At 38.2% G+C, this 23766-nt stretch overlaps 1 protein-coding gene across 1 annotated transcript in view; it reads left to right on the top strand.

Moving 5' to 3' along the window:
• LOC139721104 (uncharacterized) overlaps positions 1–23766 on the top strand; it is a 51288-nt gene that overhangs the window by 5279 nt on the left and 22243 nt on the right. Inside the window, exons 5-12 of the mRNA XM_071632467.1 lie at positions 539–688; positions 1165–1304; positions 2094–2294; positions 3018–3165; positions 7408–7499; positions 9821–9990; positions 18998–19199; positions 21351–21565. Coding sequence (XP_071488568.1) covers positions 539–688; positions 1165–1304; positions 2094–2294; positions 3018–3165; positions 7408–7499; positions 9821–9990; positions 18998–19199; positions 21351–21565 — 1318 coding nt within the window. The remainder of the gene's footprint in view (positions 1–538; positions 689–1164; positions 1305–2093; positions 2295–3017; positions 3166–7407; positions 7500–9820; positions 9991–18997; positions 19200–21350; positions 21566–23766) is intronic.

Here is a 23766-nt window from a genome sequence, read left to right as displayed (position 1 = left end):
ATGCTTAGAGTGTAGAGTTTTGATGTTTAGACACAATCCAACCGTAGACCACAGGCCTTTTTGTACTCTTTTATTCTTGTGCATGCTATGGAATAACTGAACCATTATTGCACTCATTCAGTACTTATTTATATTATGAGGTATCTTAATTAGGAAAATTGTTGTGCCACAAATATTAAAGAATTAAAACCCAGTCATCTTGATAGTTGTATGTTTTTATTTGCTTGGTAAACAGATAGATGAATTCTCTTGATTATTTTTGGCTAATTGCCAAAGATATGGATTATGAAAGTAATTTGACTCAAATCAGGATGACTTAGCCCTCCAATGTGGGGTTATGATACTGTGAGGCTTTCTTACATCATGATAACAGTTTTTTGTTTGCTGCAGCTGTTATTTTGACATTCCTGCCTCCATCGTGTCACCCCATCTGCAAAATCCTATTTCTGCTCTTCTTCAACCTAATGTTTTCTATAACATGGTCTTGATTTAAGGATTCTTATTATCTTCTCATTCAAATCCTGTGGAAATATTTTAGGTTCAGATGGGAGAGACCTGGTCCAGCTTGAAATCCTATACAATGCCCGTGGCAGGGAGATCAAGGACCTTACAGCCCAGCTGAAGCTACTTCAGGAAGAGAGTGCAAGGGAGCGGCGCATCTTGAACCACCAGCTAGCTATGCTACAAGGTATGATACTCCTCTCCATTCTACAAGTCACTTTAAGACTTCAAGATTTCTCACCCCTCATTCCCTGAAAATAGAATAGAATAAATGAGTTAACATTTTTGTGCTGCCATTTTTTGTTTTGTTTGTTCGTTGTTACACATGGTATAATTTAGTAAATTACATGCAACACCACAAAAAGTATAGGACTTATGGGCCGCTTCCAAGATTCTGCATGAAGCTATCAAGAATTTTCATACCAAGTGCTCATGTGAAGCACTAGTCCACCTGCTTGGTGTATTGTTCATAATCATGTATCAGGGCTTAAAGGGGACTGCCAGGCTAAGGATGACTTGTGTTTATTTGTTTTTTCTTTAAGGACACATGCCAATGAAATACCAGTATCTATAACATGGATATGAAGGCATTACTGTAGTAGAGTTAGGAAGAAAAAAAAATGATTTAAATATATCCCCTGGACCCCATTCCTGCATTGTCAGATGAAAAGGAGGGAGTTGGTACATCATACCAGGAGAGTCGGAAGATCATTGATGACCAGAGCAGTGAAATTCACACCCTGAAAGGAGAGGTTCAGGCCCTGCAGTACCAAGTCCAGTCACTGTCAGAATCCAAGCAACAGGTATTAGGATGTCCCTTTTGGTCACACACAGCCAAATAAAACTTTTGTTCGTGCTTTCCATTACATCTAAAGGGTCGATATTTCTATGTGAGAACATAAACATTACACTAATCAGCATGATTAGCTTTGTGATCAATCACAGAAAAAGCTTGTGAAATTTCCTTCATAAGATCACAGTGCTTTGCTGTGCACCAGACATGTAAATGATATGCTCGTCGGAGAAAACTGTTTTCAAACATTACTGAGATGTAGACATTCAGTCTTGTGTCAAACTCCAGTCATTTAGGCAATAGCAGGAAAGTTCCCCCTCATGCTGACTAGTGTTCAGCACTGAGAATGAGAATGAATGAATGAGCCTTTGTGATAATCTGTGAAGACTTTATGATACCACACACACACATTTTTCTAAGTAATGGTACTGGTAATTGAATATTCATATTCAGAATCATGTCTGTAAAAAAAATGGGAAAATAGGGAAGAATTCATTTGGGACAAGTCATTGAATGCCCTCTTCTCACTCAAAACTAGAACTGTGTAAGAGTTCATTTGTTGTATTAAACAACCAGCAACTTTTCCAAAATATAGATCTGGCCTTTTTTTTTTCAAGCATTATATTAATTTTTCCCTGTTTCAAAGAATTCAAGGTTGATAAATGAGAAAAGATAAGATACATTTTGGGAAAAAGTGAGCATAGAAAGTGGAACAGAAGTTTGATGAATAGAAGAAATGGCATTATTAATGTTTTGAGGGCAGTGTTTATGTCATGATATTACTGTTTTCTCTCTGAAGGTTCTATCTGAATTGGATACTGCAAAAGCTACCATAGAAAGTCTTAGCCATCAGCTGTCTGAAATGCAGCGTTCACAACCCTTGCACAGGGCTAGAGAACAGCATGAGTCCCTACTGGTGGGACTGGAGCAGAAATATTCACAAGAAATTGCCAGTCTCAGAGAGAAATTAGATGCTGCATCAAATCTGGCACAAAAAAAGGTGATGATAGTTAGATTTTGAAGGCTTCAAAATTAACAATTTCTTGCTTTCTGTATTTACAGTAAAGTTGATGAATAATGTGTAATCCCAATTGTCCATAATGTGTCTTTTACTACTTTATATTTAAGATTTATATAAGAGGAAACATAATTTCTGTTCTATCTACCCATGATATGAATGAAATCCATACAAGAACTTTCAAATTTGTCAGCTATGCATAGATAGTCATGAATAGAATGTGCTTAAATTATCATAAAGAATATGGAGATTCAGAATCATGTTGTAGGATTCCTTCATAATGGTTGCCAGAGAGTGTCAATGCTCTTTCTGTCTGATACACAGTACACATGTGACAGTGCCTTTCAATAAACCCTGACTGGAACGTCACTTTAATTATCTGTCTAAAGTGAAATATTGATTTTCCTTCACTCATTTCATTGGGATAGGTAAGTCACAGTTTAACAAGTTCTCTATCATTTTCAAGCTGAAAATCTCTTCTCTCAAAATTCTGACTTCAACTGTAGATTAAAGCCTGGTCTGGCAATAGTCTGACAGCAATGTGATACAAGGACCTGTTTGATGCTTTCTTGTGCAATAAGCAAAGGAAGGTATTTTCTATTTGTTTTGATTTTAAAACCCACTTGTTTGTAAACATAAAGTGAATAATTGTATCCTCATATGTTGGTAGTGATTCTGTGAATACTTTTTGTTGTCTACCTGCAGAGCACCGCTGTAGAGCAGCTGGAGGCACAGCTGGCTGCATCCCTTAAAGTGACTAATGAAGTAAGACTGGAGCATGCAGAGAATGTCAACAGACTGACTGCCTCACTCCATGACAGCCAGAAGAGATGCCAAGAACTCATAATGCAAGGTGCTGATAGAATCAACTCCGTAATACTTCTTTGTTATGTTTAGTCTCCAGTTTAATTCAAAATTAATGATTCAGCTAAAGGGTTCACTTAACTGTGCGAGAAGTGCATGTTTCAAGTGACATGTACCGTAAATCTCAACCAAATGTTCTGGAGGTATAATATTTCACAAAATCGGGAGTTAAATGATAATTCTGCGGATCGTTGAATATGCAATCAAGAAACACCTGGAAAGGAATGAAAACAGTCTGTTGAATAAAGAACGAATTGAGCAATTTTCAGCTGAAAGCAGTGAATATGTCAACTTAGAAGGGAGTCCCTACAGTTGCTGTGGACTTGCTGGGTGCAGTGCATGAAGTAGGCCTGAGATATTCAAATATTTGTAATTGTAAAATATTTCTCCTCCCCTTGACTGTAAATAGAAGTAATCCTTTTGACAACTACATCCTGATCTCTGCTGCTGCATGCTTACTAGTATTCCACCCAAGCAATGAATGCAAATATCGTACTGGCTACAATCACTCAACATGTAGGCGAGCATGTGTACATTTAGTAGACTAGGTATCTGTGTGCAGCAGCTGCCTGCTCATGGTGCATGTACATACAACATCACTCGCATACTCGGTACTCAAGTAGCCTAAGAGCATTAATTTGGTGGGTTGTTCAATTCACAATTTTTTATGCCTCCGCCCCGAAGTGGTGCCGGAGGCATTATGTTTTGGGGTTGTCCGTCCGTCCATACGTACGTCCGTCCGCATTTGTTTACGTGATAACTTGAGTAATATTGACTGGAATTTTACCAAACTTGGTCCAAGTGTAAAGTATGATGGGGCAATTACTTGATTAGATTTTGGGTGAAATCGGCCAGAGGCCAAAGGTCATAGGTCAAGGCCAAATCATGGAATTGTATCTGTTTACGCGATAACTCAAGACTGGTTCAAGCAAATTTCACCAAACTTTGTTCGAGGATGATGTATGATGAGACAATTACTTGATTAGTTTTTGAGTGAAATCGGACAGAGGTCAAAGGTCAAAGATCAAGGTCAAATCCTAAAATTTATCTGGTTACGTGATAACTCAAAACTGGATGAAGCAACTTTCACCAAACATTGTCCAAGGATGACGTATGATGGGGCAATTAGTTGAGTAGTTTTTTTAGTGAAATTGGAAAGAGGTCAAAAGGTCAAGGTCAAATGCTAAAAATTTTGCCATTTCCCCATATCTATGCAATGCCCGAAAGGTATTTTCTTGAAACTTAGTGTAGACATATACTACTGCCTAAAGATTTTCCAGAGAGAGTTTCATGTCAAGGGTCAAAAGGTCAAAGGTCAGGTGAAAATGTTACAATTTCACTTTTCTCTCAAATGGTTCAATGTATCTTCATCGAACTTGGTACAGATGCATGCACTGACTGGTAGGGATTATCTAGGGAATTTAGGGGTCATGGGTCAATAGTCAGGGGTCAAGTTCAACTCCTCGAAATTTCACTATTTTTTTCATATACTATGCAATGCTTGCAGGATTATGTTTAAAACTTACATGTATTACCTAATGGAGATTGTCTGGGAAATTTCTTGCCAGAATGTCAAAGGTTAAAGGTCAAAGGCTAGGCTGAAGTGCAAAAAAAAAAAATCTATTTTACACTGTAAATGTAGTGTAATTACAGTTTTTCTTCATACCTTGAAAATTACTCAATGCATAAACTTATACAAGGGTCGATCAAAAGTCAAGTAAAAATCCACAATTCCCCAAATACATGTACCTGCACTCTTTAAGACAATCATAGCAATCCTAGTTCATGGAAAGTGAACATTCAAGACATTTCTGACAAACCTGTCATTTCAGTATTTTGGCAGTTATGTGAAACTGTCATCACACATTGTGAAGACATTGTACTATACACTTATTGGGAGAATCATGCATTATGGCGGAGGCATACCAGTCGCCATAGCGACATTTCTAGATTTGACTTTTGCCATTCATGAAAATAAAACCCATGCAAACTATTTAGCATCCACAGTGCCTGCTTCATACCTCTCACTGACTATTGCTAGTCACCTTTAACCTGTTGAAGACGAATCCTGAGTATACTTGGGCAAGCGTTTATGGGAAATGCGTGTTGTAGCAAAATCAAACCGTCCTCAACAGGTTAATAACCATAGTAGAAAGGTTGGTATCATTCCCAGTGATCTAGTGGGTATATCAGACAGATCACTTCATTGGAATTGCACCCTTCTTCAGATTGAAGTGGGTTATAACCATTTACACAGGGGACCACCATTTCCATGTCCCATCTGAGGAATAGAATATGTCTATAGTAATTATATAATAATAATGATAATAGTGTTTACTTGTATAGTGCACAGGTCCACCTTTCAGTGCTCATGGTGCTTCAAGAATGATAAGATAGATATATACATGCATGTGTACATGTTCAAACGTGACAACAAAGAAGAAAATTGCAAACAACAAACAAACATATACCAACAACATATACCAAATAAAGAATACAATTGTCCCAAACATTAATGACAACACTTGCAGTCCTCACTGTGAGAGGAACAGATTCGTTTTAAGTTTGGATATACCTCTTGCAAAAGGATATTCAACATTGCTGGGCTTACTGGGTCTTGAACCAAAACATCTTGCTTTCAAGGCAGATGGGCTACTGAAAAAGCTCATTACTCCATTTGGGTATTAGATTAGATGTTAATGTGCCATGCTCATGTTTATAAAAGCTTTTGCAGGAGTGCCCCATTCAATTTTGCCTGCACAAGGCAGAGTGTAGCCTTTGGCCCTGTTATAGGCCCTGTTATACAAATAGTGAATGGTCACAAGCGATGGTACAAGATTTTGCATGAGATGAAAGATAGAGGTGCTCTATTCAATGAGGGGAAGCTGAGTTGAATATTGGTTGACTCTCACTTTCATATTGTTGCCTCTTCTTTGTACACAAGGTTAGGGCACACTGCTTGTTCAGCCCCCACCCCTTCACTCATGCTATTACTATTTCACTTGTTTCCTATTCTTTATCCCTCTGTCATTCCTTATCTTGTTTGATGTTGCCTCTCTATTCATCCGCATCCTTCACAGGTTGCTCCCAAGTGATGATCTCAGGATCATCACTTGCCCACCTCTGCCTTTTGTCTGTCCACCTTCCTGTTTTAATCCCCTCTTTTACTTGTTGGGCTCCTTGTCCTTGACTTCCAACCCATCCCTTTTGTTTTCTTTGTACTGTGTCCTTAGCCCTCCTGGACTGTTCTTGTTGTGTGTAGTCCTTGTGTGTGATTGCTTTCCCTGCCTGTTTGTCATTTTGCCTCTGTGGAAGATTGTGCTTGGATTGAAAGCTCAGGCCCCTTTTGACCCCAGTCTATTCAAATGCTTAACCTCACCAAGCTGTGCTCTGTGCAATGAATGGAACAAGAAGAGGATGTAAAAGTCCATAGAAGTCACAGTTAAGAGATTATCAGATGAAGTTGAAATTTTGCACACTCTATGAGCGCATTCTGTTATAACTAACACTAACTTTCAAAGCAGTAGCATCCTCCTTTCTTAAGTTATTCAAAGTGAAAGAGTATGTAAAGAGTTTTTCAGAAATGGAACAAAAAGAAAGGCCACCAAGACATACCTTATCACACTATTCTTCAGAAAAAGTGGTCTCAAACAACTGCCAAAAAAACAATTTCCTCTTCTTCTTTTTATAATCCCAAACTTCAAGAATTATTTAGAAAAAGAATTGCTCTTTCAGCAAATATAACAACTAGTGATTGAATAGGTTTGCCCATTTCACCTGCAATTGTATTACAAGTCTTCACATAAAACTGGGGCGTGCAACTTTTTGTTTGTTTTGTAATGCACAGTCACACATGGCAGGGCTGACCATGTCAGTATTTTGCTTCTAACCAAAGTGCAGGGTCCTCAAAATTTCATGTAATCTGCACCTTCGTGAGCAGATTTGGACTAGATGTCTCCAATAATTACTGCCTTGTTGAAGGAAATCCACTTCTGATACCTGTAGACTCATTTCTAGATACACAAGTGACAGAACAAATTGCTAATCAAAGAGAGGACAGCACTAAATGCAGTTAACATGGTCTCAGTGTTTTCCTAGAAATTGTCCCTGTGCATGACCTGTATGTAACTCTGCAAAGAAGTCTTTTCAAGTGTCCGTGCCATCCAACGTGCATGATAAGAGGAGATAAAATGCATCTGACAGTGCCTGAATCTTCATTTTCTCTTGACAGGCTCCTTGTCAATGATGCAAGAGTTGCAGGTAAAACTGCAGCAGGCCAACACATCAAAGGCAATAACAGATGACCTGTGCAAGTCACTGCAGGTAGGAGAGAGAATCATATTCACATCGCAGTCTGTCTGCGAGGCAGTTCAGAGCTGTGCAGAAAGGATTTTCAGAAAGTGCAGTTTGAAAACCATGTTTCCTTGTCATCATTCTAAATTCTAAGTTTTATGTCCAGTAATTAAAATGTTACTAAAAAAAACCCAATTGTCTTAAGAGTTATGAATTTTGACAGATGCATTATACTCGTAATATGTGATGGTTAGGGAATAACAATGTCTTTTATTGTAGGGCCAGGAGATGAGAAAGGTCTTCTGGACTGAAGAATTTGAGATACCTAGTTAGTCTGATTTAATCTACAGTATTCCCAAACTTGCAGACACATTGGACATGCACCATTTGTGACCCTGCATCACAAAACCACCAAAAATGTTGCCAGACATGGATTTATAATTAAGGACAGATTCCAAAAGAACAGACTCTCAGCTTTAGAGTGATGGATAACTCCATACAAATGGAATCTTCTAACCTATCTAAATAGTTGAAAGAAGGTACACATTCTAGAAAAGGTGTTTTCTGAGAAAAGAGGCTGTGACGTTTCAAGTCTATTCAAGTGCCGGTAATCATGTAGAAATGCACACCTACCAGTTTCTTCGCTGTATGTCGATTAAATGTTGTGCACCTGTTGGAGGTGCTCAAATGAACCATGTGAGAGTATTTCGTGGAATTTGAAAAGTCGAAAAGGCAAAATAAAGAGAGAAATCGGAGTTCGGAATTATGTCGCTCGTGAACTGGGCAAAATCGTGAAAATGGCCAAACCGCAGTTCGTGTGCACCCGTGCGTTAGCAAGCAAGGTATAGGTTAGGGTTAGCCCGACCAGAGGCCGTGCGAAGGGGGGCTATTTATACAGCGACTGGGCTGTGTATAGTTACGTTAGGGTTAGGATTTAGGGTTAGGTTAGGGTTGTATTTATGATTAAATTGGCTGTTAGATTAGTCGTGGGACATTGATTTAGGGAGTCCCTCCGAGAATAAAAAGTTGAAGACCAAAGAAAAAGAACGGGAGGACGAAAGATGCTATGCTGTGGAAATTGGCCCCGCCGCTGTATCAATCTTGCAAAAACGCCTTTTGGTGGGGCCGCATTCACGCGTATTATACTGTGGAATAAAGCCGGCCCCTCCGCCATGCTAATGTACCGATTTCACAAGTATGCCGTGAACTGCGCATGGGGCCTGGGCACGATCGCCTCACTTTTCAGTTGAAATCCGGAATTTTGTACTTTCCTTCCTTAATAGACTTTCAAATTCCATGAAACCGTGGGACCAAAACCATCTGATAAAGTCCATCTTAGCATGTCTGGTAGCCATAAGAAATTTCATTGACAAATCATTTAAGGGAATAGTAGGTATGCATGGTGTGCATTTCGACATGATTACCCAAGTGCTTAATCTCATCGTACTATGCTGTGTGAAATGGATAGGACAATAAACAGGATTATCAGACTAAGCTGAAATTTTTGCACACTCGTGAAGCACATTCTTATCATGACTGATGCCAACTTTAAATGCAGTAGCACAATTCTTTCATAAGTTATCAGAGTTGAAAGTGCGAAGTGTGTAAATGGTTTTTAAGAAATAAAAAGGGGCCTCTGAGACCAATATAATCGTACTATCCTGCAAAAAAAAAAGAATAAAAATAAAGATTGCTCTTCAGAAAACTCAAGATTGACTAGGTTGACCCATTTCACATATTTCGAGTCCTCTTGTAAAATCAGGGCATTCAACTTTTTGTTGGTTTTGTGATGAAAGGTCATAATATGAATGTCATGTATCAAATTAAAAGGGAATATTTTGCTGATTGGGGCGTGCGAGACAATTTCACAATTGTTTCAATTCAATATTATAAACCGCTGAAATGGAATGAGAAAGTATGCTTGCTTTTCAAGATGGAATTTATGGATTGTCAGATATGATATTTCTTTTGTGTATGATGGGTTAATGAATGATGGGAGTGAAGTGTACCTGAGCTGAAACCCTTCTTTTTTCCAGAGAGGCTTGGTGCAGTGACTCATAACATAAAAGCAACACTTTATGAAAGTGATATGGAATGTCAGTTTAGAGCAACGTTTTACTTTTTTTTATGTACTAGGTTTATGTGTTAGTTTTGGCACCAATAATGTGAACCACCACATGATGTGATACACATGTGGCACCATAAGGTATGTTTCTATGTGTTTATATTGCATTTTATGGTAAGGTGGTTACTGTAGTAATTGATACATTCAGAGAGATAAACAGAGCATGGAATAGGTTGTTTAGAGAATGCTGATACACTTTTATGACAATGATCTTGTCCTATGACAGGAGGAACTATCTGAACTGAAGGATCAGCTCATGATCTACGAGGCTGCTGCTGACCTTGGGGTTGTCTCTTTATCAGGGGTCACCTCCTCCCAGTCCCCAAAGACCCCTACAGATGCAGACATTGTCAGAAACTTGGCAAAGGAGGACTGGAAAACTCCACAAGCAAGCAGGTAAGACCCTTATCCTTCACATTTTGTCCAATAAAGATGTTCATTCTTCATAATTTGTCTGATTGAATGGCCATGTACTTGCATCATATATATGATGCATTCATCTATGGATAAGCTTATAAAAGTTTTGTTTTGGTGACAATAAACTTTGGATATTCTCTTTGTAGAGCAAAGAAATGTGACCCGCTACAACAAAAGAATCCGAAAGTTGAGGGAGGTCGATTTTCTGAAAATGACATGACATTATTTCCTTACTCTTCCGCTTTAATTTCATATATATCAGGACTCATAAAAGTACCCAGTTGCTGAGATATTGATGATCTTATAAGACCATGTGAAGTGGTCTAGAAAATCAACATTTCGAGAAAACCGCCTTCAAAGTTTTCTTTCTGACGCGATCGTGAGCAAGGGGAGGTAAGACAGTTTTCACCTCTTGACAATAGAAGGTCTGCTCATAGCAACCTCCGCGATGTTTATTCAAGCTTAGTGACCAGGATGCCACGCACTGGCCAATGAGATCACTCCCTTGTTGCTAAGGGCGGAGTCTGTCTACAGTGTTAAATCCAGATCTTCGGACATGTTTCTGTTCCACCGAAAGTCGGAAAATCATGGCCCAGAAAAACGCTAATTTCTTACCTTTCCTTTAATCATTTAGCTTCGAAATTTCGGTTGATTATAGATGAGACATGAGACTACAATATTATGCCAAAAGTAGAAATTAGATGGTTTTGACCGATTTTGATGATCTGACTTCAAACTGGATTTTCTTGGCTCAGCAGTCAGCGACTTTCGGATCCTTCTATCGTGGCGGGTCACAAATGATCAACAAATGAGGGTTAGTACCTGTCAGCTTTGGTGTGAACAATAGTCACCCTTTGAAGTTCAAAAATGCTTGGTTTTTGACAATAGCAGACATAGTCTAGTGGGATTTGGGGAAAATATGACTGTTAGAGGCATTTTTTAGTAAAAGTTGGGAACCGGTCTATTTTGTATAATTCAAGTACGCTGAATCCAAAAATTCCGGTTCCCAAGCGGAATTTTGAGTCTAAGAGCATCTAATTTGCATAAACAAAATGGCCGCCAATTCATTGCTTTTTAAGGTGTTTCGATGATCTAATTTTCATAAAATGTTCCTAGACATGCAGAAATAGTAATAATTTCAGAAATTAAAGTGCAAAGACAATAGCTAGGTCATCAATTGTTCATAGCTTTCACTTATATATGCAAATTAAGAAGTGAAATATGCAAATTAGGAGTTGCCGCTGATACAGCAATGCATTACCGCATATTATGCACATGTATAGTACCTACGTGTTCATCTATCCGTGTATCTATGTGTTTGTACCTACATGTTGGGAACCGGGCTATTTTGTATAAATCAAGTACACTGAATTCAAAAATTCCTGTTCCCAAGAGGAATTTCGAGTCTAAGAACATCTAATTTGCATAAACAAAATGGCCGCCAATTCATCGCTTTCTATAAAGGTGTTTCGATGATGTAATTTTCCTAAAATGGTCCTAGACATGCGGAAATAGTAATGATTTCAGAAATTAAGGTGCAAAGACAATAGCTAGGTCATCAATTGTTCATAACTTTCACTTATATATGCAAATTAAGAAGTGAAATATGCAAATTAGGAGTTGCCGCTGACACAGCAATGCATTACCGCATATATGCACATAGTACCTACGTGTTCACTTCTGTTTTTAATCATTTTAACAAGTTATCGGGCAAACAAAAAGTACTTGGTGTCGCCAGAGTCGAATCAAAATTAATCAATTCAAAAGAATTGAATTACACTTATGCAATTATCTATGCAAATTGGTATACAAGAGGATACATAACTGGCAGGATTCTAGATTCTACAACGCATTGCCGCAATATATGGATCTGAATCATAATTCTGATGATAGTTCATTGTATCAAGACCGGTTCACGATTCCTAGTGTGATAAAGAGATACAAGAACCAACTTTAAGTATTAAAATAAAACATGCATCTCATTTGCATAATAAATCAAGCAAACTTTTTCCTTTTTTAACATAATCATTTTCCCCTAAAACAAAGTTTTGCTAATAAAATGTACCTTGGCGTAGTGAAAAATAGATATGCAATCGGTCAAGCAAACTGTACATGGTGTCATCTGAGTCCGAGGAAAATCAAGTACTGGAATCAACCAATTCAGAATAAAAAAAAAGAATAACAATATTTGCAATGATGTATGCAAATACACACGTAGGTATGCAAGAGGCTATACTTCAACAGGCTTTGAGATTCTACAACACATTGCCGCGATATATGAATCTGAATCATTATAGTTATAATATCAAGACATAAGTTGATGATTCTCTTGTGATAAAGAGATGCAAAAAAAATACCCTAATAATCTAATTTGCATAATGAATTATACAAATAGTTGGCCATTTGTATGGATATATTCCCTCAAACAAAGTCTTGCTATCAAAATGTACCTTGGCGTACTAAAATACAGCTAAGTTATCAGGCAAACAAGTTGCATATTATGATGTCGTCAGAGTCCAAAGTGAATCAGGTACTGGAATCAATCAATAAAGGAGAACTGAATGACACTAAAAGGAAATATGTTTGTAAATTGATATTCAAGAGGCCGTAGACCAGGCAAGTTTCGAGATTCTACAACGCACTACCGCAATATATGAATATGTTTCATAACAGTTATAACATCAAGACCTGTTAATGATTCCTGGTGTGAATAAGAGATGCAAAAATTGACTGCAACTACTAAACAACACACATCTATCATCTCATTTGCATATATGCAAATATTCACCCATTTTCTATGCATATTTACCACCAAAAACAAGGTCTTGCCATCAAAGTTATCGCCAACCGGGCAATCACAACACTATACCTTACTCTTCGGATTAGTGCAAGGTCACTTAATCCTTCCCTGTACTTTGTCGTTTTCATTAATGGATAAATTGGTTTATAGTTATTTTCAATCTGTTTAATTTAAAGTCAAGTGGCAACTTTCATAAATTTCGTCATAATTAATTCTTTTTTTATCTATCTCTTCACCCACTCTCCAGGCTCAAGCAAAAAAAAAAATTGTAAGAAAAATCCTGGTATCTCGGACAGTGTCGGAAACAGAAACGAAGGATGAACTTTGTAATTCTAGTCATCAACACCTTCTTATTTTGGCTGAAAAGAAACATAATCTGAGTCGAAAAGTCTATTTCTCAATCGAGCTAAATTGATCTACATTCATGCAAGGTTTGCATCATCACATTGTTGCTAAAGGGGTATCTCACCGGGCTTGAAACTAGTTCGCGACTAGTTCGCGACTCCAGATTATGCTAGTTGCAGAGACGTCTCCGCGACGTCTCCGAGACCTCTCCTGAAAATTACAGAGTCTGCGATTAGTCGCAAGAAATTTAAACATGTTCGATTTTTCGTGAAGTCTTCGCGACGTCTCCGAGACGTCTCCATCAGTTGCGGAGACGTAGCAGAGACTAATCATATCCGCGACTGCTGAGACATCTCCGCGATGTCTCCGAGACGTCTTCGAGACGTCGCCGGGACCTGCTTGAGACCAGAAAAACTGGTGAGAGGTCGCGGAGATGTCTCCGCGACTCTATTTGACGCTGCTTGCATACTTTAGAAACCACGTGACCCATCTGCGTACTGACATCCTGCCTAGATCAAGTCAGGTGATCCTGCAACGGCTCCCTCATATTTGAAAATTTTTGACACCTGCCATAACTCGTCTCAGAGACGTCTCCTTGGTGAGACCGCAAGACATTTTGTGTTGGAGACGTCTCCGCGACTGCTGCGACAATAAGTTGGAGACGTCGCGGAGATGTCTCTGTTGGTGAGATACTAGCTTTACATGCACACACTGCTGTACATCGTAGGCCTGATTTGTGATATTTGCATCGAAATGTTCTGCATTGCTTTCGCATGCAGATGAAATCATCTCAAGGCAACTTTGCAGGATTGGAGCTAGATATATCAGTTGTACAAGCTGTAGACCACATCAAAACGTTCCCATCCATTGTCTACTGGTGAAGAAAGATCAGGTCTGGCACAGTGAGCAGGATTTTCTTCTTTTTTATCGTTTTTTTTTAAAATACAGGAGTATAGTCGTTGAACTGCTTCCGCGAGCGTTCAGGATACTTTTGTCGGTAAAATGGCGGAACATATTTTGTGCCAAACGAGCTTGTGTGATACATCTTTTGAATCGAATATAAGTTTATTCTTTAATATAAAGACGACTGATAACAACCATGTTCTTGGAACCCTTTAGTTTTCTTCTCGTACAAGCAGCATCCTTGATGATTGTGAGCCATTGATCACTTGCTTTAATAAGAGTGCTACTGTCAATATCAGTCTGGCAGAAAAAAGCACAACTCCAGTATCTACGGAAGAAGGCTTCTTTAAGGTAGCTATCGGATCGATGTTAGTCTCAAGGAAACAAAAGTAACTTCATGTTAGCAAGGTGGTGGAAAACCCAGGTCCTCCATGAAAAGATCCATATCCTAATTCTTGGGCAGAAATTCAAGTGACAACGTGGATATTCAAAAACTATACTTGATAAAGCATATTAAGAGAGGCAAAATGACAACTCTTTACGTCTGATACGAAGTGGAATCTTCTGTATGTAACATGGTTTCTAATGAGTATTCATTATTCCTTAGTTCTTACAATCCACTGGCCCTTAAAGCTAGAGGCCTGTTTGCTAAGAATGTCATTTCTATGATCTGAATCACACCTGGTGAGATATATCATAAGTCAGACAGACAAGGAGCGTGGCGTCGTCCAGTTAAGAATAAGTTGAAATGCATCATACTTGGTGGTTATCACTGGCGGCATGTTATCCACGTATATTGAAAACAAAAACAAAAAGGAACAGGAAGGTGTAAACCCCTTATTTCGCAGATTGCACTGGCCGAGGCAATTTCAGAGTTCGAACTGTCTTGGAAGTTGAGTAAGTTACATTCTTATAACAGATGTACAACGATCAAATATAGGTAGATGTGTGCCACACGTCTTTTCTTTTTCCCAATTATTCTCCCTCACTGCTATTCTAACATCGTTATTTAAGTTTATCATGATAAGGCAAAAGTGGCAAAGGATCGCAAAGTTTAAGATCGCGAAGTCTTCACGATCTTTTGTTGTCCGGTCACACTGGCAAGAGATCAAGAAGTTTGGCGAGGACAGCATTATAACATAAAATATCCCTAGCTGTAGTGGGAAGTTTCGCAGAAAGTTTGCAGTCAAACGCACTTGAAATACTTAAACTTTTCGATAATTTGCCAATTTGGCTGCGCCTTTTGAGATCTTGGAGGGAGATCCTAACTTGAATTCTTAAAAAAAATCCCAAAGGAGCTCTTTAGAGGATTTGAACAAATAAAAATTTACCAGGGTATATAGGCTATTGAATGAACTGCATGCACATAAAACTCATGAAGCCTACATATAATTTGCATACCAATTACAATATTTGCATTTATTTTGATACCACTGAGAAGGGATTCTGGTTTTTATCTAACCCTCAAAACCTTAAAGTCTATATGTCTAGTGTTTTTAACTTCCCTCTCAAGAAAAAAAAACATAAAAAACCTTCCAGTGTTAATATATATTCATCTGCATATTTCAGTACTAATTTGCATAATCATGAAAGGATATACTATTTACCACCTAAGAAACGTTTATCCCTCAAGTTGCTAAGTCCATTCAGTGTGCATAGATTTCAAATCACTTTTTTCCAGATCGTTCACAAAAAAAAAAAATCTAGAAAATGCGTGTCTGTAACTCACAATTTCTGTGGCTGGGCAGCCATTTTGTTTATGCAAATTAGATCGTCAAGATCGGTGAATTTCGCTTGGGAACCGAAGTTTTCCTAACCCTCAAAACCTTAAAGTCTTCATATGTAGTATTTATTTTGCCTCTCAAGAAAAAAAACCTACCTAACCTCTACCAGTGTTAATGTATATATATATATATATATATATATATATATATATATATATATATATATATATTCTTCTGCATATTTCAGTCCTAATTTGCATAATTATGAATAAAATATACTATTTACCACCTGAGAAACGTTTATCCCTTAAATTTGTAATTCTATTCTCTGTACAAACATTTCAAATCACTTTTTTTCAGCTCGTTTGCAAAGAATTTCTAGAAAATGCGTATCTGAAACTGAAAATATGGCTTGGCAGCCATTTTGTTTATGCAAATTAGATGGTCAAGATCGGCGAATTTCGCTTGGGAACCGGATTTTTCAGATTCAGCATACTCAAATTAGGTAAAAGAGACCGGTTTCCAACTTTTACTCAAAAATGCCTCTAACACCATCTTAGAGAGCCCTTTTTCTGAAATCCCACTAGACTAACAGTGAAAATGGCCCACTCATCTCAGTGCAATTAAACCTTATATACCCATCAATACCCAATGTATGATTGTATGATTTCTGCAACACAGTTTATTCCACACATTCCTAAGGACAAAGTAATTCTGTCGTTATGTGACAGAATTGATAGAGAATGTATGAAAACAACAGGGGACATGCAAAAGCACCCTTCTGTCACTTTATATATTTCTTATACAGTGCACTCCCGTTATAACGTACACGGTTATAATGAAATTCCGGTTACAACGAAAAAAAGAAAAGAAAAAAACAATGCAAAATTATCGGCTCTATGTTTTGTATTGTTTATTCGTTCCTTTATAACAAAAGAAAACTGCCGGTTCCGAGGACTTTGTTATAATGGGAGTCCACTGCATTTATAAAGTTATGAAAGTGAAAGGCCACTCCATGTTCAAGCTGACTTTGATAGATAGTAATGAATCAAACACAATAAGAAAACATTAAAAAAACAAAAACCTTGGGAACATATTCACCTAACGTGGAATCAAATGAGCAAAGTGTAGCAAATGAAATAGTGGTGGTGACGATAGTAATCTTAACTGTAAGCTTATAGGCTTTGCCTTTGATGAAAAAGTAAAGAACTTGCAGTGTGGAAATTCTGATTTCTTTTGTGTTGCTCATATCCTTGGACCTTCCACAGCTTGTGTGATTAGATTGGTCCTTGTCAAACAGTGTTGAAGACGACAAGTGATCCTATTCTGTATTACCCACTTGTGCATGTGCAAAAGTAGACCGTAAACAAATCCGTGGCCATTTGTGAGTGGGCAAGATGACAATACATATGTACAAAGTGTCCCATATCACACATAATATGCCACACCAACACAAATAGTCAATATTGACAGACTTCTAGCATATGAGATGAATGGAAATTTGTTCCATCTTCCAAGACAGAGAGGATTTCAAAATCAAGGAGTACTGCATTATATTCTCAAAGTCTATGACTTGTCAAATAACTTTGTGATAGGGTCCCTAGAGGAATGAATCCTTCCTCAGGTAAGATGCCCTCACCTTTTTTCCATAATACAGTGGTTCCTGCTTGATCAGGAGGGGTCAGGAGACAAACATTTCTCCTGTTTAAGTCAGGACCCTGCTTCAGCAGTGACTGGTATTATCCCTTTGCAAATCACTCCACATGTAACCCAGTATGTTGGCATTACACAAAGCCCTGCACAGTTATATAACCTCTTGATATCCATGTGAACTAGGTGCCAACGTATTAGGCAATCCTGTTGAAATTTAGACGGCCATCTTCATTAGATCTGTAGACATCTAGATAGATCTAGGTATCTAGACTAGTCCTACTCCTACTAGAGTCCTACATAAAAATGTGCCCCAAAATATTCCCTTTTTTTTTGGGGGGGGGGGGATGATGGGCCTTGTTGGAAAAAGAAAACATCCTCTGAACCTTGAAAGTTCAAGAATCTAGTTATTGCACATTTGGATCCAGAATATGGACATTTTACCTTAGCTCTAGTGTGTCTGTACTGTACATAAACAGCTCTGATACATTCATGAGATGTATGTCTACTCACTACATGTGTTCTAACGGCTTCTGCTGCTGCTGCTGCTGAGTCTGAGGCCGGCTAGCTAGAATGCATGCACCGCACTTGTGTAGTAAATTGTAGATCAATGCGGGCTGCTGAGATGCACACAGATATCAGCAACATGAACATAAAAGCAAACAAAAAACATAACAGTAAGTTTGTAGATTGATACTGTCATGCTTACAAAGAGACTGATTACAGAAAACAAAAATTTATATAACTTACCAAAAAGTAGCTAAAAATAACTTGATATCATATCATAATGATATTATATTGCATTTACATGAATTCCTATGCAATTGCATGTACCGGTACTGAACATTAAAATTAATGTATGTATGTCAGTATACATACCATGTTAATATGATAGCATTGTAAATACATGTGTTTACATACAAAGTCAAACTACAGGATAAAATGACTTTGCACACTTAGTATGTATGAAATGTTCAAAAAGATCAGGTGTTAGATTATGTCATATCCAGAAGAAAAAACAAACAAACTTGAAATCAAATTTAGCCTGTCACTGAATTATCATTGTTATTAAGGCATCAATATCATTGTCACAATAAATGTCAAATGTATGTCATATTTAAGTCAAGCTTGTGCAGACACACTCTGGTTTTACGAAATAAGACTATTGTGTATAATTACATATAATGAAAATTAGATTTTATAGGTGAATCAGTGTTCTCAAATGGAATCATATCACACAAAACAAACATGAATAAAAAGCTTAGCTATACATGTAGTTCAGTGTAACATGTGGGAATAAGCATTCTACACTATACTACCAGCAGAATATGGGGAAAAACATAGGAAATGAATGTGAACCAGAGACCCAATTGTTGTTTTTTCCTATGTTCCAGGCATTTATACAAGTTAAATTAGTACCTGGTAATGGCAGATTGAAGAGAGTGATATGCCCTTCTATGAAAGACAGCCTATTAAACACTTTCTATGGTTTACTTCAGATGATAATAAATGTGTATCTCATCCTTTGTAAATGACTTTGTAAATGATGCTTTCATTTGTGTAGACCTGCGAGGGATCATCAGCCAATGTCACCAGAGGAGACACTGGAAAGACTGAAAGTGGAGCTGAGCCGTTCCTTACAGAGCATCAGGAGTAAGAGGGAGCATGTGACACGCCTCCAGGCTGAATTGAAGGAAGCTAGGGAGGAAGGGGACAGTCACAGGTGGAAAGCTTCGGAAGTGGAGGACAAGCTCCGTCAGGCAGAGGTCAGCTTTAGTCAAATTCTTAATTTCCTGATTATCAATGAGCTGATGGTAGCAGTTCTCATTTGAAATTTCTCTTCTCTTTAAAAGTTCACTTATGGCTTGAAATTATTTGTTGACTTAAATACATTGAAATGTTATAATTATTTATATTCAAAATATTATCATGTTGCACCACTTTTAAGGTATTGCAGTGGGACGCATAAAACAGTTCGGGGTTTGTTTGTTTGTTTGTTTGTTTGTTTGGTTTTTTTTTTGGGGGGGGGAATGAATTCACTAGAATTAGTCCTAAAAATGTTTTGTTTATTGTGTCATAGATAGATTTTCAAGAGTCATGTCATAATTGTCCCCGCCGAACGAGTTCGAGCAGGGGACTATGAAACGGGCTCCGTACGTGTGTGTGTCCGTGTGTCTGTCCGTCCGTCTGTCTGTCTGTCTGTGCGTCCGTGTGTGATCAAAATGTTCAATTTGCTACTTCTCTGTCATTTATGAGCCAATTTTAATTCTGTTTGCTTTATATGATAGCACTACATGGGAGCTTTGAAACTTCTACACAGAATTTCAGTTGTGACCTTTGACCTTGACCTTTGACCTATATTGTACATTTTGCTTCAAAATGCTACTCCTTCGCCATTTCTAACCCGATTTCGATTCCGTTTGCTTTATGTGATGGCACTAGGTGAGGGCTTCAAAACTTCTACACAGAATTTTGACCTTTGACTTCTCTGACCTTTGACCTTGATTTTTGACCTATATTGTACATTGGCTACAAAATGCTACTCCTTCGCCATTTCCAACCCGATTTCGATTCCGTTTGCTTTATGTGATGGCACTAGGTGAGGGCTTCAAAACTTCTACACAGAATTTTGACCTTTGACTTCTTTGACCTTTGACCTTGATTTTTGACCTATATTGTACATTGGCTACAAAATGCTACTCCTTCGCCATTTCTAACCCGATTTCGATTCCATTTGCTTTATGTGATGGCACTAGGTGAGGGCTTCAAAACTTCTACACAGAATTTTGACCTTTGACTTCTTTGACCTTTGACCTTGATTTTTGACCTATATTGTACATTGGCTACAAAATGCTACTCCTTCGCCATTTCTAACCCGATTTCGATTCCGTTTGCTTTATGTGATGGCACTAGGTGAGGGCTTCAAAACTTCTACACAGAATTTTGACCTTTGACTTCTTTGACCTTTGACCTTGATTTTTGACCTATATTGTACATTGGCTACAAAATGCTACTCCTTCGCCATTTCTAACCCGATTTCGATTCCGTTTGCTTTCTGTGATGGCACTAGGTGAGGGCTTCAAAACTTGTACACAGAATTTTGACCTTTGACCTTGATTTTTGACCTATATTGTACATTGGCTACAAAATGCTACTCCTTCGCCATTTCTAACCCAATTTCGATTCCGTTTGCTTTTTGTGATGGCACTAGGTGAGGGCTTCAAAACTTCTACACAGAATTTTGACCTTTGACTTCTTTGACCTTTGACCTTGATTTTTGACCTATATTGTACATTGGCTACAAAATGCTACTCCTTCGCCATTTCTAACCCGATTTCGATTCCGTTTGCTTTTTGTGATGGCACTAGGTGAGGGCTTCAAAACTTGTACACAGAATTTTGACCTTTGACTTCTTTGACCTTTGACCTTGATTTTTTACCTATATTGTACATTTTGCTACTAAATGCTACTTCCGGCGGGGACATATTTTACGCACCGCGTAATTTCTACTTTTCCTTGTTTTAATTTCCAAGTGTGTTTTTTCTCCATTCTTTACTTAAGAATGACAATGTGAATTCATGGCACGTTTTTTATAATTCTTAGGAGTCAAAAGAAAGAAATATGTTTGTTGGTATACGGTAAACCTTTTTCAATGAAAAGTCTAGCCATTGATTTAGAGCACAAAGCTCTTGTCTGAAATCCAACTCATTCACAGGAGTAATATGTTCAATTGATATTCAGTCAAGTGGAGTGTCTCATGTAAATATATCAAGACTGTAAATATGGTATTAACCACATATTTGCAATGTGCAAGTCAATAACTTGGATAGGCCTGAATTTGTTGGATACAATCAATGCTTTCACTGTACTTGGAAAAAGACAACTACCAGCTAGGTGCTGTTTGTTTTGACCCCCAGGCTGAAATAGAAACTTTGAAGAGATCTGTATCTGAGCCAGTAATGCAAGCATGTAATGCCTCAGCCAGGAAGGAATTGGAAGAGAGATTGCAAGCTGAGCTGAGTAAAAAGTCACAGGAATGCAAAAACCTCCAAGACCAGATGACAGAGCTCAAGACAGCGATGGCTCAAATGGTCTCTGAGAGTGACCAAGACAAGAAGGAGGCAGTTGAGAGGTGAGAAATCTCATTTTTATCTCATTCACTGACAGAAAAGGAGAGCATTAATAATGCGCTAAAGTGGAGATGTTTATTGGAGTTATCAAGCATACAACACAGAACAGTGAAGTGAATAACAAATAGTGGGATATTGCCCTTCATCAACGTGAATAGGCACTGATCAGTCAATGTTTTGACTAATAATCATGATAACTGTCACTGGCTATTCTCGCATTTCGCAATCCCTGTCCCCTCATTCGGTTCAATGCAGCAGTTGATTCAGTGTGTTGCTTTCTGGAAGATGGTTTGACACCCCCTGTACCCGCTAGATTTTTACATTACACTAGACACACATGCACATACAGTGAATACACTAGTATCCAGAATTGCGGTATGTGAATGAGGTTAGTCACATTGCTGTTTGTGGAAGCTGGGTAGTCTAGTGAATATGACGGGAGGTCATGGGTTCCAATTCAACCAGAGTATGCATGCCAATGATTGTTATCATGGCTGTTACTCAAACACTGAATAATGGTACTTATCTATGTCGATGAAGGGCAGATGGTCAGTGGCTTGCAAAAAAAACAAAAACAAAAAACAAAAACAAAAAAAAAAACAGCAACAACAACAACTCAATGCAAAAATCATTGATTTGATTGAATAGTGGGAAGTTTGTACGGAGACATTATTTCAAAGTTGTGTATTCCAGAGACACCCTCTATTATAATTGCAAATTGTTTTGTGGTAGTAATTTCATGCCAGCACATGATCGAGTGCTTGATAAATTAAATGTACCACTGGTAACCCTTCTTGCCTAAACTGGATTTCTTTTACAGTGGCAAAGATTAAACTAATATTGTTCGTTGAATATATAGGGATAATCATTATAATAGGTGTGTACATGATATGTGATAGCACAAGCAAGACTCCCGCTTTTCCCGTTTTTTTTTCGAAGGAGAGTCCCTGAAATTTTTAGGGAACAGTGATTGCAGAGTATGTTACGTTTCCATTTACAGAGTGCAAATAACGGTCATCCATTGTGTGGGTTTGTGAGTGTTGTGTGTCTGTGCGTCTGTCTGTCTGTGTTTGTGAGTGTGTTTGCATTCTCCTGCGTTCTAGGGTAGTCAATCACAAACCCTTTTTGTATTGGATATGGGCAGCCTCACATGATCTGTACCTGGCAGTGGCTATTAAATTTGACCATCACTGTATTTGATATGTTAGACTGTCCAATAGAGGGTTATAAATTGTAACAGTGCTTGAGTTCGACAGGATGACCATGGTGACACAATAGGGATTAGGGGATTGAATAATCTAGTCACTGACAGTTAGGTGCTAGAAGGCGAAACGGTGCACCACATGTTCTTTCTTGGGTATGTATAGGGCCTGGAAAAGGGCCTACGCACATCCGATGTTTCGGCAAGCATGTTCTTGTTGTTTACAATAGAATGAGTAATTGTTGTTGTTGTAGTTGTTAATTTTTTTGGCATACGATTCATGTGCTGAATATTAACGCCATCTGTGTGCAGGTTTCTGTTTCTTTTTGGCTTGTTCTGTTTTACTTTTCATGAGGGGTCACAGGTCTGGCATCAGTGAAACGTTCCTCCCACCTGATCTTCCATTTTCTGGGGTTACACCTTGTGAACAATCCAGCTCTGTGCATTGAGCAGATTTCTCACCTTCAAGAGGCCTAGTCCACTCCAATGTGTGAGAGGTGTTTACTGCACCAGAACCTGTTATTGACTCCTCTAATCTGATATATCCATAAAATCAATAAGTTTGTAGGTATTTTAGTGTGTAGGGCTATTATGAAATACCTACTCACTGACTAAAGTATCCTTGACAGTCAACGGGAGGTAGAACCATGAGCACAGCCGGTAGATGTGGCAGGCGGTAGCAAATAAAATGGAAATCCAAGATTGGAGTAGTATGAAAATGCAGTATTCTGCGTGATGTATATTCCAAAAGGTGTCATCCGTAAGTATGACAGTCCACGGCGCGGGTATTGTCCGCAAGAAAAGAAGTGGGAAGAAATGTAATACACGAAATGACTTCAACGATTAGGACGTGCTCTCTGGATGAAAGCTAATTGTGAAGTGAGGGAGCATCAGAATGTGTGACAGCGTGGCCAGAGGAAAATCGTCATGGACAAGAGCTTACAGAGTTGTAATTGGCTAATGAAACTGAACAGCTCACAACTAATTGGTAGTTCGTGTCCA

Source organism: Diadema antillarum, unplaced genomic scaffold (assembly GCF_040938485.1).
Source record: "Diadema antillarum isolate AM-2024a unplaced genomic scaffold, OU_Dant_1.0 scf00000001, whole genome shotgun sequence".
Lineage (NCBI taxonomy): Eukaryota > Metazoa > Echinodermata > Echinoidea > Diadematoida > Diadematidae > Diadema > Diadema antillarum.
This window is presented reverse-complemented; position numbering and strand designations above follow the sequence as displayed.